Source organism: Eleutherodactylus coqui, chromosome 1, assembly GCF_035609145.1.
Source record: "Eleutherodactylus coqui strain aEleCoq1 chromosome 1, aEleCoq1.hap1, whole genome shotgun sequence".
NCBI classification, from domain to species: domain Eukaryota; kingdom Metazoa; phylum Chordata; class Amphibia; order Anura; family Eleutherodactylidae; genus Eleutherodactylus; species Eleutherodactylus coqui.
The window spans coordinates 333,021,472-333,039,103 of record NC_089837.1 but is presented as its reverse complement, the minus strand read 5'-3'; the positions used below and the strand labels follow the sequence as shown (position 1 = coordinate 333,039,103).

The 17,632-nt window shown below is 51.5% G+C and overlaps 1 protein-coding gene and 1 long non-coding RNA gene across 2 annotated transcripts; one reads left to right on the top strand and one right to left on the bottom strand.

The window, feature by feature from the left end:
• Positions 1-2,993: 2,993 nt before the first annotated feature.
• LOC136612206 (uncharacterized) lies at positions 2,994-12,137 on the bottom strand. The gene is made up of 2 exons (XR_010790371.1): positions 11,881-12,137; positions 2,994-3,442 (listed from the first exon to the last, which is right to left on the bottom strand). It is a non-coding gene; the product is annotated as an uncharacterized lncRNA (long non-coding RNA).
• LOC136616788 (uncharacterized) lies at positions 4,131-9,113 on the top strand. Its single transcript, XM_066594220.1, has 3 exons — positions 4,131-4,559; positions 5,539-5,739; positions 8,149-9,113. Exons 1-3 carry the CDS (start codon positions 4,175-4,177, stop codon positions 9,111-9,113), a joined length of 1,551 nt encoding a protein of 516 aa, XP_066450317.1. The 5' UTR covers positions 4,131-4,174.
• Positions 12,138-17,632: the final 5,495 nt, after the last annotated feature.

Here is a 17,632-nt window from a genome sequence, read left to right as displayed (position 1 = left end):
AGTGCTGGAGTTCTAGGTTCAAATCTGATAAAGGGCAACATCTGTATGGATTTTGAATGTTCTTCTTGTTCTCCTCTTCATCCTCCACCTTCAGAGAAGAAATAACGAGCATGGTGGCTCAGCCGTTAGGACTTTTACCTTGCAGCCACGGGATCCTAGGTTCAAACCTGACCAATGGAAATATCTGTATGCGGTTTTTCAAAACCCCTATGACCCGCAGCACTTCAAGGCAACAATTCTAACCACAGAGCCGTGAAACGGAAATAAACGAAAAGCATTCCAGCCGTTTTGGGGTTTTTTTTGTACGGATTTGTTTTATAAATCTGCCCAAAGAGTGGAAAGAATGCTTCCGGCTTATTTCTGTTTCACTTCCACCTTTTAGTAAAACTATATCAATTGAAAAACCGCTAATGAGAACTTAAAGGGGTTGTCCGCCGCCGAAACTGATTTTTTTCCCCCCATGAATGCCCTGTAGAGGAGAAGCATCACACACTACAGCTTTACCCATAAAAAACTATATTTTGCTCACCTTTTTATTCCTTTCCTTCCCTTTATAAAGCTTGCCTGAAGGATTTTTCAAAGATGGCGCCGCTGGGTAGTTCCCATGATGCACTGCTGCCTTTCTCTCCTCAGTGTGCGCTCCCGATGACACTGGTCACATGACTGGAGGACCAGTGTCATGCACGCTTCACTGCTTTGAATGGAGCCGGCCGGCCCCATTCAAAGTAATGAGAGGGCAGGGAGAGCAGTGCGATCTGCTCCTACTGCTCTGACAGCAGTAGCAAGAGTTTCCTTCATCTCCCCGGCATGTCCCCTCATCACTGGACACTGTGACAACAGTGTCCCAGTGTCCAGTGATGAGGGGACATGCTGGGGAGATGAAGAAATCTCCTGCTACACCTGTCACAGCAGTAGGAGCAGATCCTGATCTCTAGCGGCACTTTCAATAGCAGACGATGGTCTGCTATTGAAAGTGAAAGTAGCACCAAACGTGCCACACACACACACACACACACGCCCACCCCCCTTACAGTGCCCCCTCCACACTGTCCCCCCCTCCAGTCCCCCCCCACAGCCCCCCCTTCACAGTGCCCACACACAATGCACCCCCCCACAATGACCTCCCCACAGTGCCACCAGCAACCCCCCCCCACTCGGCATCTGACAGCCCAGCCGCCGGCACTACTAGCACCCCCCCCCCCTCCCCCTTTCCCCCGCTGCATCTGACAGCCCGGCCCCCACCAGCACCCCCCATCCCCCCAAACCCCCCTTTCAGGTTCTTACCTTACCAAGAAGATCAAGCAGCAGCACGTCCCCTGCAGGCAGACCAGAGCTTCCCAGCCGCTGAAGCTCTACTGCACATGCGCAGTAGAGAGAACAACCAGGAAGCAAGAAGCGCGTCCCCGACGTCCCGTCAAGACATGGAGCCGGCCCGACAAGAAGAACAGAAGACTTGTCGTAACCATGGACGACGGAGGAGCAACACAGGGGGGGCACCCCTAAAGGTAAGTCAATAACTTCTGTTTGCATCATTTTCCATGCACAATGTATATTAAAAAGTGCATGGAAATGGGCAAACAGAAGTAATGAGATGTAATGTTTCTGACCGGACAACCCCTTTAACCTGGAAAGGGGTTTTCCAGGACTGAAAGAAAACATCTAAAGGGCAAGGAAAGGTGTAAAATAAGTCATGCTCACCTCTTAAATGCCCTCCCTTGTCCAGCGTAATCACCCTGATACCTGCTGCCTTCATTCTGGAAGAAGCTACAGCACTTGTACCATTTAATTGTATGTTTCTCAGCCAATCACAGGCTTCAGCTGCAGCTTTTTCCAGAATTAAAGCGGCAGGGATCGGGGCTACACTGGACGAGGGAAGAAGCATTTAAGTGAGAGGCGTATGGCTTTTTTTACTTTCCACTATTCCCTGCCCATTATTTACTATTTTTCAATCCAGGAAAACCTCTGGGTGTGTTTACACGGGGCAAAACGTGCGGCATGTCCACAGCAGAATTGGCTGCAGAAAATCTGCAGCGTACTTTAACATTAAAGGGGTTGTCCCGAGGCAGCAAGTGGGTCTATACACTTCTGTATGGCCATAATAATGCACTTTGTAATGTACATTGTGCATTAATTATGAGCCATACAGAAGTTATAAAAAGTTTTATACTTACCTGCTCCGTTGCTGGCGTCCTCGTCTCCATGGTGCCGACTAATTTTCGCCCTCCGATGGCCAAATTAGCCACGCTTGCGCAGTCCGGGTCTTCTTTTCTGAATGGGGCTCCGTGTAGCTCCGCCCCGTCACGTGCCGATTCCAGCCAATCAGAAGGCTGGAATCGGCAATGGACCGCACAGAAGCCCTGCGGTCCATGAAGACAGAGGATCCCGGCGGCCATCTTCAGCAGGTGAGTATGAAGACGCCGGTAAGCGATTCAGGTAAGCGCTGTGCGGGTGGTTTTTTTAACCCCTGCATCGGGGTTGTCTCGCGCCGAACGGGGGGGGGGGGGGGGGGTTTAAAAAAAAAAAAAAACCCGTTTCGGCGCGGGACAACCCCTTTAAGGGCTCCTGCACACTGTCGGATTTGATTTGTAGAATCTGGGGCCAGTGTCTGTCCCCAGATTCTGCAGATGCATGTGCAATGCGATCTGTATACTTTTACTATTGAGGGTAAACACCCACTTTTTGCTCGCGATTGTCGATGGGACTTTCTAATGTTAAAAACTGCAGTCCTGGCTGCTGGCAGATCACATGACTCTGCACCCAAATCCCACTGCGTTTGCCATGTGGACCAGAAGTTAGGCTCTATGCAAGTCTGAGAAACTCACATTGAGGCATACGGGTAAGTGGGGGGTAAGGAAGAGGGAATTGGACCAATAAAAGAAAAATCTTGTAGTGTTTCTTAAGTCCAATATGCTTATTACCTATGGGAACAGATTGCATCCCGAAGCACTGAAGTCACCTTCATGGTGCGGTATATTGGATACAGAGAGGTAGACTTCTTTTATTTCACATTTTATTAATTCAGTGTAAAATACAGATATAAAACATTGTAATCCCACATGTAAAATGTACTGTACGTCGTCATACTGATCTCTGGAAACATTAGTGTTTAGACGTTTTCTACATTCAACTTACAGCAAGACCCAGATACTGTACCTAGAGGTGGTCAGGCTACAGCGAGTATGTACTGCTTGTAACCCAGTGTCTTGACATTGAACACCACTTCTATATCACATTACCATTGGCCTTAGGTCTTGTCAGTTTCAGGACTGTGGGCTGGACGTTTTTCACACCACCCGTAATATGAGGCCAATTTAATCCATAGATGACATTCATGGGAAGGACAGCCTCACCAGCAAAGTCATTAGTGGAGAGCCAATCATGATCCATGACAGTAAAGACAATGCAGGCAGACTTCCTCCGACACTGCTCTGACGAGACTGAGCTGTGGAAGACATTACAGTATATTAGGGGCACGCAGCTTATTTTACATATACTCATCAAGTGGAAAATGTAAAAAGTAAATCTATACAAAGTATACAGAGCAACATCTGCATGGAGGTTGCATGTTCCCTCTGTGCTTACACAGATTTCCTCCCAAACACTAACATACTTAAACGCGTTGTCTACTATGCACGGAGGGGCAAATTTACTATTGAATAGTACACCAGAAAACTGTCTTACATGCTTTACGGCACACTTATGATGTGACTTTTTTCAGTGGATACAATTAAAAAAAATCAATACTTTTCCGGTTAGGAGTTGTGGCTTCACGGGAAAGGAGCACAACCTATCTGTGCCATTAGAAAGGGACCCTCCTAAGGGTGTGGAGTGCTGAAGAATATATCGCTGCCATATAAGCAACAGGAACTACATTTACATAAGGGAACAATGCTGAGATGAAAAATAAAACCATGCTTTCTCTAAGAGCCCTCATCTGCCTCGCATTGCACTTTAGCCTATGGGATTCAGATCTAGATAGCTACAAAGCAGGTAGCGTAGGAGCGAGGGACTGGGGGGCGGGAGATTAGGACAGGAAAGGGTTAAGCGACCGGAGGAGGTGGGAGGAGTTAATACAGGAAGAAGAGAGAGGGAGAAAGAGAGGGTGCCATTCCACGTGGAGTAAGAGAAGAAGGAAGACGTGGGAAGGAGGTCAGAAGACAATCAAGAAAGAAGTATGGACCAACTCGTGCTACAGATCAAGGAAGCTGTTGCCAGCCAGGGACCGGAGTGGCTGATGAGGATGGCCGCGGAGATCGGTGCCACGCCGTCGGGAGAAGCCGGGGCAGGAGAAGTGCAGCCGGCGCAGATGGCATCCAGCGCGCCCCGCGGAAGACCCCAGAGAAGGAGGATTCCCCCTACCAGGCTGAGCCCGAGCATAGCCGTGAAGAAGGGGGCCCAGAACGCAAGCCCGAGACCTGCGCGTTCGAATGTCGGTGGCGGAGCGCGGCCGCAGCGCTCGGCGGCGGGAGGCAGCATGGGCGCAACCGGAAGAAGCGCCGGAAGACCAGAAGAAACCCCCGAGGGACTTACCGGGACTTCAGCAGCGGCATCAGGAGCGGGTAAGTCCAGCGTGGGAAGGGTTTGCCCCGCGGCTGTCCAGCGTCAGGCGGAGAGAGGAGGGGGACGGCCTGCGCGCCGTGCCGGCGGCGGGCGGATGGATCCGCGGGCCGGAAGAAGTTCCGGCGCCGGGACTCCCGAGCGGAGGGAGACGAGCCCCAGCGGCAGCAGCGAGGCCAGCAACAGCGCAAGCGGCCGCAGCAGCGCGAGCGTAGGGCAAAGGGGGGGGGTGGGGGATGAGGAGGAAGAGGCGCAGGGCGGGAAAGCAGAGGGGGGTAAGGGGGGGGGGAGCCCGGGGGGGAGCCCAATTATGCAGTATGGCCCCATTGTCGCCCCAGGGCTCATGCCCTAATATGAGGGGCAGCGGGACTCAATATAGAGACACCCCAAGCAGGCAAGGGGGAGGGGGAGTACAATCAGGCAGTATGGCCCCATTGTCGCCCCAGGGCTCATGCCCTAACATGAGGGGCAGCGGGATATTTTATAGAGACGCGCCAAGCCATAAAGGGGCTTACGGGGCACGCAGGAAGGAGGGAGGGGGAGGAGGGGCAGCGAGCAGCGGTCACAGGTCGCCCCGGGGTTCTTTCCCTTTTGCAAAGGACAGTCGAGCAGGCGAAGGCACTTCAGGCCGGCAAGGGGCTTACGGGGTGGAGCAAAGCGGACAGGTGAGACAGAGGAAAGGAAAGGGGGGAGGGGGAAGCTACCTGCCCGGTAGTCAAGGGGCCGGTAGCGGGACGGAGGGGGGGTTAGGCAGCAGGCGGGAGGTTGGCAGCATGGCGCAAGGAAGTTGGCGCAGCGAAGCAAGAACAGATAGTTCGTCATCGGAGTCCGGTGAGCCTTGTACACGTCGGGAGGCGCCCCATTTCGCCAGAGGGTACAGGCGTTCGGAAGCGGTGGACAGGAGCGTTAGGCGCAGCGGCCATGGGACTTTGGTTTGCGTGTCGCAGCAGGCGTTACCATGTTCACCGGCTTCCTCCACAGATGAGAGGCGGGCCTCACGTACCGAAAGGCAGGGCGAGCGGGCCGCAGCCTCCAGGGCGTCCTATGGCTACAGCAAGCGACCCCGTGGTGTCTCCCGTAATTGGGACAGGGTACGACACGCGGTGGCGAGTCCGGAAAGGAGCCAACCGGGACCGAGTCACCCGTCTTTCCCCTCGGCAGGGCCGGAGGACGAATTGGAGGGTGAGTCCCAATGTAATAGAGTGTGGGGTGATTCGTCGCCCAATAATGTGAATAACTTTATGGTAGCGCTGAGAGCGCTGGTGAATGAGTTTGACAAAGGTAAAGGTATGGTGACGAGTGTTAACCCGGGGAGTCCCGTGGTTGGTGATGTGGCTCACGCTGCCGGGTGCTCGCCAGTGGTGGCGACCGGAAAAGGCGAAGAGTCGGTAAAAGATGGTTTGCGTTTTTCAGACTCCTTATTTTGTGGCGTGGCCCCGCTGGGGGTGGGCCTCGCGGAGGACACAATCGAAAAAATTAAAAGTGGAGTATACGTGGACATTTGGTCGCTCCTATCGGTGGAGCATGTATCGGTGGATAAGGAGCGCTGCACAGAACGGGACAAGAAGCCCAAAATAGCAAAAACATTTAGCAATTGGCTACAAGCCATGTTAACCCTGGCTCACGTCATATGCCAGTACCAGCCGGGAAAAGGCCCGGAGCTACTGGTATATATTAACACTATTCATAGCGCTTACAAGCTGCACGGAGGTGCGGCATGGTGGCGCTATGACGAAGATTTTCGTCGAAGAATTTCGGGAACGAGTCATGTGAGCTGGGCGACAAAAGCGACGGATGCTTGGATCCAGTTGATCCTGGCACAAAAGCCGACGAAGCCCCTTTTTCAGAGCAACAGTACGGTTACTGGCGGGCAGCAGGCACCCGTTCCACATAAGCCCTCGGGTTCCTGCTGGGCATTTAATGAGGGTAACTGTCGGTTTCTTGCAGCATGTAAGTTCCGGCACGAGTGCTCCTTTTGCGGCGGTGCGCACGCAGCGGTCCGATGTTTTCGGAGACAAAAGCAAAACTTGCCCGCGGCAACAGCGTTGCCCGGGGGCAACTCCAGTGAACGCGCTGTTCCTGGAGGAGTGGTTAGACAAGTACCACAGGAGACGGGAAGCAAACCTTCTTAAAGAAGGTTTCAACACGGGTTTCGTCATTCCGCATCAACCAGGTTCGGCGTTAACGCTTAGCCGCAATTTAAAATCGGCGTATGATAATAAAGAGATGGTGATGGAGAAGCTGTTAAAGGAGGTAGAACTGGGTCGGATGGCGGGGCCTTTTCAGGAACCGCCATTTGAGAACTTACGCGTTTCACCTTTGGGCTTGGTACCAAAGAAGGAACCGGGTAAGTTCCGGCTTATCCATCACCTATCCCACCCGACGGGCGAGTCAGTCAACGACGGGATTTCCAAGGAGCAAACAGCTGTATCGTATACTTCTTTCGATAGGGCTGTCTGCCTTGTACGGCAGGCCGGAAAGGGGGCTCTGTTGGCAAAAGCCGATATCGAGTCCGCTTTTCGACTATTACCGGTGCATCCAGATTGTTTCCACTTGTTGGGCTGCCGTTTGGACGGCTTATATTTTGTGGATATGTGCTTACCGATGGGGTGTTCCATCTCTTGTTATTACTTTGAAGTGTTCAGTTCATTTCTGGACTGGATGCTTCGATATGAGACGGGCATCCGATCGGTGTTGCATTATCTGGATGATTTCCTTTTCGTCGGGCCATCAGATTCAGAGATATGCGGGTTGTTATTGGCATCATTTCAGGATCTGATGGGAAGGGGAAAAAAGCGTAATTATTACTGTCTTTAACTATAAAATCAGTACCGCTGTCACGCGAAAAAACGGTCGGTCCGGGTGACATGTCTTACATTTTTAGGCATTGAAATCGATACCATGGCAATGGTATTTCGTTTACCGGACGAGAAAGTAGCGCGGTTGCGGCAGGAGGTTAAGTTGGTTGGCAGTTCTAAGAAAGTTACACTGCACCAGCTCCAAGTAATTATCGGCTTGCTAAATTTTGCGTGTCGGGTCATCCCGATGGGCCGCCCGTTTGCAAGGCGGCTGTCATTGGCGACAGTCGGGATTAAAGAGAAACACCACTTCGTCAGAGTGACAAAGGGTATGAAGGAGGACTTGCATACATGGCAAGTCTTTCTTCAAACGTTTAATGGTCAGGTGATTTGTCAAGCTGCGGAAGTTGCAAACGAGGAGCTGGGACTGATGTCGGATGCATCGGGCTCCTGTGGTTTCGGGGTAATTTTGGAGAACAGTTGGTGCAGTGCACCTTGGCCCAGAGAATGGTTCGAAAGACGGTGGGTGAAGAACATAACACTGCTGGAGATTTTTCCGCTAATGGTGGCGGTGGAGATCTGGGGGCTGATTTTGGAAAACAGGAACATCTGCTTCTGGTCGGACAACCAGGCAGTAGTGACAGCGGTGAACAGGCAGACGTCCAGATCTCCCTTGGTTTTGGCAGTTTTGCGCCATTTGGTCTTGCGATGCCTGCAGAGTAATATTAAGCTGAAGGCAAGATACGTACCCGGAATAAACAATAACACGGCTGACGCTCTTTCTCGTTTCCAGATGGAGAGATTCAGGGAACTCCACCCGACAGCGGATGTCAAAGGGGTATGTTGCCCGGCGATCTTATGGGAGATAGTAGAAGAGAGCTCACGACTCTGATTCGCAACTCCGTTGCGGAATCGACGTGGAAGCGATATAATGCTATATGGAAAAGGTGGTTGATGGCAGCAGGGGGACAATTCCCTGAGGGAGCGCGGGCAAGAGCGGTGACGTTAGACGTTATAGCGGAGCTGCGGCGTCGCGGTGCATCGGCGAGCTCGGCGCGCAAGCACTTATCGGCCATTGCGTTTTTGTTGCGCCTGCACGGACGGCGTGACGTGACTAAGGAGTTTGTCTTTGGACAGATTCTCAAAGGTTGGAAAAAAGAAGGGTCGTCAAGAGACGACAGGCGGCCGATAACATTTGAGCTGTTAAAGGCGATGCTGAACGTTTTGGGAGCAGTGTGCAAAGATGAAAGCGAGGTGCTGCTCTTTCGGGTGGCTTTTTCGTTGGCGTTTTTCGCGGCATTGAGACTGAGCGAAATAGTGGCCCCCAGCGGTAGGAAGCTGGGGGGGTTGCGTTTCGAAGATGTTCTATGCGGTACAGATGATATAAAGATATGCATCAAAAAGTCCAAGACTGATGTGTATGGCGCAGGCGAGTGGCTGCGCTTGACGGCGTTGGGGACAGCGGCGTGTCCTGTGGCGTTGCTGAGACAGTTTTTGTCACGGCACAGCGGAAAAGGACAACTATTGGCGCATGCTTCAGGAGCCCCACTGACCAAGTTCCAGTTTGGGGCGGTTATGCGCACATGCTTGAAGCGACTAGGTTTCGAGCCCAGCGAGTTTGGCACGCATTCTTTCAGGATCGGCGCAGCAACGTCTGCTTTTGCTTGCGGTTTAAGAGGAGACGAGGTGAAGCGAGTTGGACGCTGGAGGTCGGAGGCGTACAAGTCGTACGTCCGACCAAATTTGAGAGTGTTATAGTTTAAGTTACATTGTGGTGTGCCGTTATGTGTTTATTTTGCAGGTTCGGAGTGGACAGTTTGGGTGGTGGGTCACTCTTTCATTCATTGGGCAGAGAAACGAGCGGGGACCCGGCCCATTGGCAGAAACCTGGGCATGAAAGAGGTCCAGGTAAAATGGCACGGGGTAAGAGGTCTTCAATGGGCCAGGCTGCTACAAGAAATATTGTGTGTCAGCAGATGGTCCCAGGGGAAAGTGATACTGGTAATTCATGCGGGTGGGAACGACTTGGGCCGGGTAAGGGTAGCTGAGTTAGTAACGCTTATGAAGGAGGATATGTTGAGGTTCAAAAAATTTTTTGAGGACACCATTATAGTATGGTCCGATATAGTCGCCAGGAGAGTGTGGAAAGAAGCAAGGGACGTGGAGGCTATCGACAGGGTAAGAAAAAGTGTAAATTTTAAGATTTCCAAATTCGTTAAGTCAATAGGAGGGGTAGCCGTGAGGCACTGGGAGCTGGAGAAAAAGGTGCCAGGTATGTGGAGGAAGGATGGTGTCCATTTAAGTGATATAGGTATGGACACCTTCCTATCGGGGTTGCAGGACGGGGTGGAGGCGGCTATGTCGCTGGCATGTGGGGGGCGGATGGCAGCGTAGGCAGGCTGCATCCTTCATGGCGGTTTAGCGGTATTTCCATGCCAGCTGGAAGATTGAGGGTGCGTACAGGCCGTAACGGGCTTTCTCACGCCTCGAAAGGTTTAGAGCATTAGATGTTAGGAACAGGCGATAGGCATGGAAAGAAGGAAATAATTTGATGTTATATAATAATATTAAATAAGCTGTGGCCTTCCCACATAATTTATGCCAGCATAGAGTGAAATACATGTCTTTAAGAATTGTGGTTAATAAAGAAGTTTTGTTACTAAGAAGTAGTCACGTGTTTTATTGAAGGGAGCGTTAAGTATGGGGAGTCCCCCCAGTCTAGATAGCTACAAAGCAGGTAGCGTAGGAGCGAGGGACTGGGGGGCGGGAGATTAGGACAGGAAAGGGTTAAGCGACCGGAGGAGGTGGGAGGAGTTAATACAGGAAGAAGAGAGAGGGAGAAAGAGAGGGTGCCATTCCACGTGTAGGGTAAACCATAACGTAGGTGGAGCATGGGTCATGGAGTAAGCACTTCTAGACTCCTTACATGGTCCATAAAGAGAATGTGTAACAATGAAAACTCCCTTGCAACTACTATAATGAGTAGAAAGCAGAAGAGCCAGATTCCAGTCATGTCATTATTATATCTGAACTCACTTTCACTCCCCGCAGTAAACCTGCAAACAATTTGTGCTCTGCATTATAATATATCCCCCAGACTCCTAAACTCTGACAAACACCACAGGGGACTCCTAGATGCTTCATTAGAATACAGTGCACAGGCTATTTGCAGACTTGCTGCGGGGGGAGTGAAAGTGAATTCAGAGATAATCATTACATCACTGAAATTATCTCTCTTCAGCTACCCATCTATATATATAAAGACGAAAGCCCTCACTGACTCACTCACTGACTGACTCACTCACTGACTGACTCGCTGACTGACTCACTGACTCACTCACTGACTGACTGACTCGCCAAAAGTTCTCCAACTTCCCGATGTCGTAAAAACATGAAATTTGGCACAAGCATAGATTATCTCCAAAATACGAAAAGTAATTGGGTCCCAACTCGATTATTCAATTCTAGCGCAAAAGAATTGGAATCGAAATTTAATGTACATAATCTAAATCTCTCACTTCCCAATGTCATAGAAACTTAAAATTTGGCACGAGCATTGAATATGTCATAAATAGGAAAAGTTAATGGGTCACAACTCGATTATTCAATCTATGCGCAAAAGAATTAGCGTCCAAATTTTACGTACGGAATCTAATTCTCTCACTTCCGGGTGTCATAGAAACTCGAAATTTGGCAGGAGCATTGATTATGTCATAAATAGGAAAAGCTAATGGGTCCCAACTCGATTATTCAATTCTAAGCACCAAAGAATTAGCGTCCAAATTCTACGTACGGAATGTAATTTTCTCACTTTCCGGTGTCATAGAAACGTGAAATTTGGCACGAGCATTGATTATGTCATAAATAGGAAAAGCTAATGGGTCCCAACTCGATTGTTCAATTCTATGCGCAAAAGAATTAGCGTCCAAATTTTATGTACGGAATGTAATTTTCTCACTTACCAATGTCATAGAAACGTGAAATTTGGCACGAGCATTGATTATGTCATAAATAGGAAAAGCTAATGGGTCCCAACTCGATTATTCAATTCTATGCACAAAAGAATTAGCGTCCAAATTTTACGTACGGAATGTAATTCTCTCACTTTCCGGTGTCATAGAAACGTGAAATTTGGCACGGGCATTGATTATGTCATAAATAGGAAAAGCTAATGGGTCCCAAATCAATTATTCAATTCTAAGTGCAAAAGAATTAGCGTCCAAATTTTATGTATGAAATCTAATTCTCTCACTTCCTGATGTCATTTTATATAAAGGAAACGTTGCATGGTTACCTCCACGTGGTGTTTCCTGGGTAACGCAAGAGAACTATGCAAAATGGTGAACATATGTTTTTCCGGTATCTCTAAAGTAACCACAACTACATAAGATTTTCCGTGTGAACACCAGATAAACACCAGTACCAAATTAACTCGGGCGAAGCCGTGTATATCAGCTAGTACATTATAATAGTTTAGTGACATTTTCCCTTTAAAATAGAAGAAAACTGTTACTCATATACTTACAAGTAAAACAGCTCATCATACACTGGGTGTAAAGTTTTAGCTTTAACTTGTGTTCGTTGACCTTTCACCATTGGGAAAATATGATGGGGACAGAGATCAAGGATGACGAAGGGATCACTAAGACCTATAGAATATTATAGCATTAGACATAGAAATCATCTGCAGATAGTCGATCACATATAGCATATATCTTAAAGAGGCTCCTAGTATACATAGCATATTATCATATGTACATTATATAATGCTGCAGAGATCATTAGAAGTAAACGGCCTTCTTTAAACTCTCGATACACAATTGTTTGTGCCAAACTGTCACTTACAGTACTGCTTTTTTGCAAATGCTGGCTGTAGACACAAATGCAACAGCACCCCCTTTCAAATTTTAAAGGGAACCCGTCACCAGTTTTTGAGATAAACAGGGAGCATGATGGTCTAGCAATTTTTACAAGCATTCTACATATGTAGTTATTAAAATTGCAATTGTCTGATTCAACCCCAAAAACATACCTTCACAGCTGCATGTGCAATCTGTTACTTGGGCCCTCGGAGTCACTGTGGTGGAGCCAAAGCCTTCCCAATTGACTGTTTGTACAGGGACCATTCTGCTTACATTGACCCTCCATGTGCTTGTGACATCATACTAGAAGTGCTGCTGTAAAGGTTTTTTGGAGTGAACAGCACACAGACAATTACTTGTCTGTGTCATTGGGTAAAGCTGCTACCGCTAGGAGATGGACACAGAGCACAATAAGAGTTTGTCCCTCCCACTAGCTATACCCCTCCTGCAGGCACTGAGATACAGTTTACCCCTCCTGCAGGCCCATAGCAGGCGGGCCTTCCTGCTCTCTAGGTCTCTGCGCTTATCCCCTAGCTGGGAGCTGAAATGAAGAAAATAAAGACACGGTGAGTAAACGGGATTCGTAAGTATGGCACTACCACCCCTCACCTCCCTACTTCCATCTCCCCCTCCTCCTAAGCAGATAAGAGGAGGTGAACCTCTCACTGGTGCTCCTTTAGGCTCTGACGCTGTGGTTGGCACTGCCTTACCCTGCGACATTACAGTTGCAGATCACTGGTCCTTTCAGGTACCACTAGCACTTTTGGGTCCTGTCATCGCAAAAGTGTAGATTTTTAACCATTTGTAGAGCTGCGCCATTTTATTGCTATGATTGTAAAGGCGGAAATGGCCTTCACTGATGGGCATTATGGACATGTTTTAGATCAGTGGTCCCCAACCTTTTTGGCACCAGGGACCGGCTTCAAGCAAGAACATTTTTACAAGGCCTGGCAAGGTTGGGCGGGACATGGGCGGGGCTTTGGTTATATGGGGCGGGGTTATGAAGGGGGTTGGAGTTTATGGCAGTACACACATAGGGCAGTATATAATCTATCCCTCCCCCAGCACACACATAGGGCAACATATAATTTATCCCCCCCCCTCCAGCACACACATAGGGCAGCATATAATTTATCTGCCCCCCCCCCTCCAGCACACACATAGGGCAGCATATAATTTATCTCCCCCCAGTAATTAGCAGCCCCCCCAGTAATTAGCAGCGCTTCTCCCTGTAATAAGTAGCCCCCCCCCCCCTCAGTAATAAGCAGCCCCCCCCAGTAATAGGCAGCCCCCTCCCTTAGTAATAGGCAGCCCCCCTCTGTAGTAAGCAGCCCCCCCCCCGTGGTAAGCAGCCTCCCCCAGTAGTAAGCAGCCCCCCCAGTAGTAAGCAGCCCCCCCTGCCCAGTTGTAAGCAGCCCCCCGTAATAAACAGCCCCCCCAGTTGTAAGCAGCCCCCCCCCCCCAGTAACAGGCAGCCCCCCCCAGTAGTAAGCAGCCCCCACCCCTCAGTAATAACCAGAACACCCCCCGCTTCAACCCATATACTTACCTCCCCGCTGTTATCGTCGGTCCCTCTCTGCTTGCCCAGACGTCAGTGTGCAGCCCGGCACGCTTCCTCCCCGAGTCCTCTCCTGCGGAACTCATGAGCAGGGAACTCGGGGAGGAGGTTCCTGGTTGCACACGGAGGTCAGTGTGTGCCGGGACCAGCGCGATTACCAGCGGGGAGCTGGGGCGCCCCCGCTGGTAATCGCCTCAGTGGTCAGCGGCGTCGGCACGCTGCGGGCCACATAGCACAAGGCAGCAGGCCCGATTTTGCCCGCAGGCCTTGTGTTTAGAAGAAAAGTTCCGCGGACCGGCGCTGACCTCCTAACGACCCGGCCCCGGTCTGCGGACCGGTGGTTGGGGACCCCTGTTTTAGTTGACGTGACAGCCGTTTGTCATCAGTATTTGCCTTTTGCGATCTACTGGGCAAATGTTGTCGGCATTTGTCCAATAGAAAATAATTGCAATACTGATGCAAATATGCTGATAGATCGTGAAAAGGCTGAAAACCTTCCACAGCAGAATTGGCTGCAGAAAATCCACAGGAAAACCCGCTGGACTTCAAGCTGCGGAAATCTTGTGGAATTTCCATGCTGTCCCACTGCGGAAATTCGCGTGAGATTTCCGCGGGATTTCCCTCCTGTGTGACCGCAGCCTAAGGTCTCCCTCACACATGCGTTCCAGTAAGCACCGCGATTTAAATCACGGTGGTTTGCCGCAATTTTACTTTCGCTTTTAGCCTCAGGGAGCTGCGGCTGACAGCGGAGTTTAACATATCTCACCATTGATGAGGTGCGCTAAACAGGCAAAAATAGAACAGCCACCGCTCGAAAATCACGGCACTGCGATGGAGCTGCTGTATAAGCGGTCTCATTGAAAAAAAAATTTAATACAAAGGAAAAAGGGAGGAGTTAATGCAATTTATATGAATAATATCTACAATACATAGGTAAAAAGGATGAAAACGCCTGTGCTTGGTAATTTATGAGAAGAAATTCCTCATGAGAAATTAGGGTAATACAATAGTGTTTAATTCATCCATGCATTTTTCAACCTGAACACCATAAGGCATTAAGCCTCAAGAGAGCGGAAAAACTGTATTAAAAAACTCCAGAAAAATGCATGCTGGGTCTTGGCCAAATAGTGCCTATAGTTGAAGAACAGGAAATTGCAAAGAAATTGCAAAACTGAAGCAAAAGATTGTCAGGACAGCACCAGGACTGACGATGAAATGGGTTAACCAGGCGTCCGCCATGTAATGGGACACAGGCAGGATATCATTGCGCAGTACAAGTGTCTCTCCCTCGAGGGTCAGCTGTCTGAGGCTCCACAGTCCATCTTTACGTTGACTTTGGGCAAGAGATTTTGCCAATACTCTAGGACTGCATGATCTTTTCCGAATGTGACTCCCAGGATCTTCATAAAGTCCAGCTGGATGGAGAAAGGGGACGTACTATGGACTCCAACCTCCCGCAGTTGACTTTGGCTCCTGTAGCTTGACCATATTCCTCACAGGTCCGGATAAGCACCATCACGAAGTTCATTGTCGAGCAAAGACTTGGCCACCTGGCTCTGCATTTCTATGAAGAGACTCTGTAAGGATAGACTCTGTAAAGAAATTCATGACACAAAAAAAAGAGAAGATGTGTAAGAAGGCAGTTTTATCTGAGCACAAAAGAGCCCCAAGGTTATGGACGGAAGCAGATGACCGTCGCCAGAAAAAGGGCCGGCCCCGCCAAAAAGCAAAGACGGATGCGGGCGGAAGCGGGGGACCGTCGCCAGAAAAGGGGCCGGTCCCGCCAAAAAGCAAATAGGGATGCGGGCGGAAGCGGGGGACCGTCGCCAGAAAAAGGGCCGGTCCCGCCAAAAAGCAAAGAGGGATGCGTGCGGAAGCGGGGGACCGTCGCCAGAAAAAGGGCCGGTCCCGCCAAAAAGCAAAGAGGGATGGGGGCGGAAGCGGGGGACCGTCGCCAGAAAAAGGGCCGCACCCGCCAAAAAGCAAAGAGGGATGCGAGCGGAAGCGGGGGACCGTCGCCAGAAAAAGGGCCGGTCCCGCCAAAAAGCAAAGAGGAATGCGAGCGGAAGCGGGGGACCGTCGCCTGAAAAAGGGCCGCTCCCGCCAAAAAGCAAAGAGGGATGCGGGCGGAAGCGGGGGACCGTCGCCTGAAAAAGGGCCGGTCCCGCCAAAAAGCAAAGAGGGATGCGGGCGGAATCGGGGGACCGTCGCCAGAAAAAGGGACGGTCCCGCCAAAAAGCAAAGAGGGATGCGGGCGGAAGCGGGGGGCCGTCACCAGTAAAAGGGCCGGTCCCGCCAAAAAGCAAAGAGGGATGCGGGCGGAAGCGGGGGACCGTCGCCAAAAAGAGGGCCGGTCACGCCAAAAAGCAAAGAGGGATGCGGGGGACCGTCGCCAGAAAGGGGGCCGGTCCCGCCAAAGAGCAAAGAGGGATGCGGTCGGAAGCGGGGGACCGTCGCCAGAAAAGGGGCCCGTCCCGCCAAAAAGCAAAGAGGGATGCGGGCGGAAGCGGGGGACCGTCGCCAGAAAGGGGGCCGGTCCCGCCAAAAAGCAAAGAGGGATGCGGCCGGAAGCGGAGGACCGTCGCCAGAAAGAGGGCCGGTCCCGCCAAAAAGCAAAGAGGGATGCGGGAGGAAGCGGGGGGCCGTCGCCAGAAAAAGAGCCGGTCCCGCCAAAAAGCAAAGAGGGATGCGGGCGGAAGCAGGGGACCGTCGCCAGAAAAAGGGCCGGTCCCGCCAAAAAGCAAAGAAGGATGCGGGCGGAAGCAGGGGAACGTCGCCAGAAAGAGGGCCGGTCCCGCCAAAAAGCAAAGAGGGATGCGGGCGGAAGCGGGGAACCGTCGCCAGAAAAAGGGCCGGTCCAACCAAAAAGCAAAGAGGAATGCGGGCGGAAGCGGGGGACCGTCGCCAGAAAAGGGGCCGGTCCCGCCAAAAAGCAAAGAGGGATGCGGGCGGAAGCGGGGGACCGTCGCCAGAAAAAGGGCCGGTCCCGCCAAAAAGCAAAGAGGGATGCGGACGGAAGCGGGGGTCCGTCGCCAGAAAAAGGGCCGGTCCCGCCAAAAAGCAAAGAGGGATGCGGGCGGAAGCGGGGGACCGTCGCCAGAAAAAGGGCCGGTCCCGCCAAAAAGCAAAGAGGGATGCGAACGGAAGCGGGGGTCCGTCGCCAGAAAAAGGGCCGGTCCCGCCAAAAAGCAAAGAGGGATGCAGGCGGAAGTGGGGGACCGTCGCCAGAAAAAGGGCCGGTCCCGCCAAAAAGCAAAGAGGGATGCGGGCGGAAGCGGGGGATCGTCGGGCCGGTCCCGCCAAAAAGCAAAGAGGGATGCGGGCGGAAGCGTGGGACCGTCGCCAGAAAGAGGGCCGGTCCCGCCAAAAAGCAAAGAGGGATGCGGGCGGAAGCGGGGGACCGTCGCCAGAAAAAGGGCCGGTCCCGCCAAAAGCAAAGAGGGATGCGGGCGGAAGCGGGGGACCATCGCCAGAAAGAGGGCCGGTCCAGCCAAAAAGCAAAGAGGGATGCGGGCGGAAGCGGGGGGCCGTCGCCAGAAAAAGGGCCGCACCCGCCAAAAAGCAAAGAGGGATGCGGGTGGAAGCGGGGGACCGTCGCCAGAAAAGGGGCCGGTCCCGCCAAAAAGCAAAGAGGGATGCGGGCGGAAGCGGGGGACCGTCGCCAGAAAAAGGGCCGATCCCGCCAAAAAGCAAAGAGGGATGCGGGCTGAAGCAAGGGGACCGCCGCCAGAAAGAGGGCCGGTCCCGCCAAAAAGCAAAGAGGGATGCGGGCGGAAGCGGGGGACCGTCGCCAGAAAGAGGGCCGGTCCAGCTAAAAAGCAAAGAGGGAAGCGGGGGGCCGTCGCCAGAAAAAGGGC

Excerpts from the sequence above, each read along its gene's own strand:
- LOC136616788 (XM_066594220.1), top strand. The coding sequence starts at position 4,175 with ATGGACCAACTCGTGCTACAGATCAAGGAAGCTGTTGCCAGCCAGGGA. Across the intron at positions 4,560-5,538 it reads AGCAGCGGCATCAGGAGCGG|ATGAGAGGCGGGCCTCACGT; the intron begins GTAAGTCCAGCG and ends CTTCCTCCACAG. Across the intron at positions 5,740-8,148 it reads GCCGGAGGACGAATTGGAGG|ATGGAGAGATTCAGGGAACT; the intron begins GTGAGTCCCAAT and ends TCTCGTTTCCAG.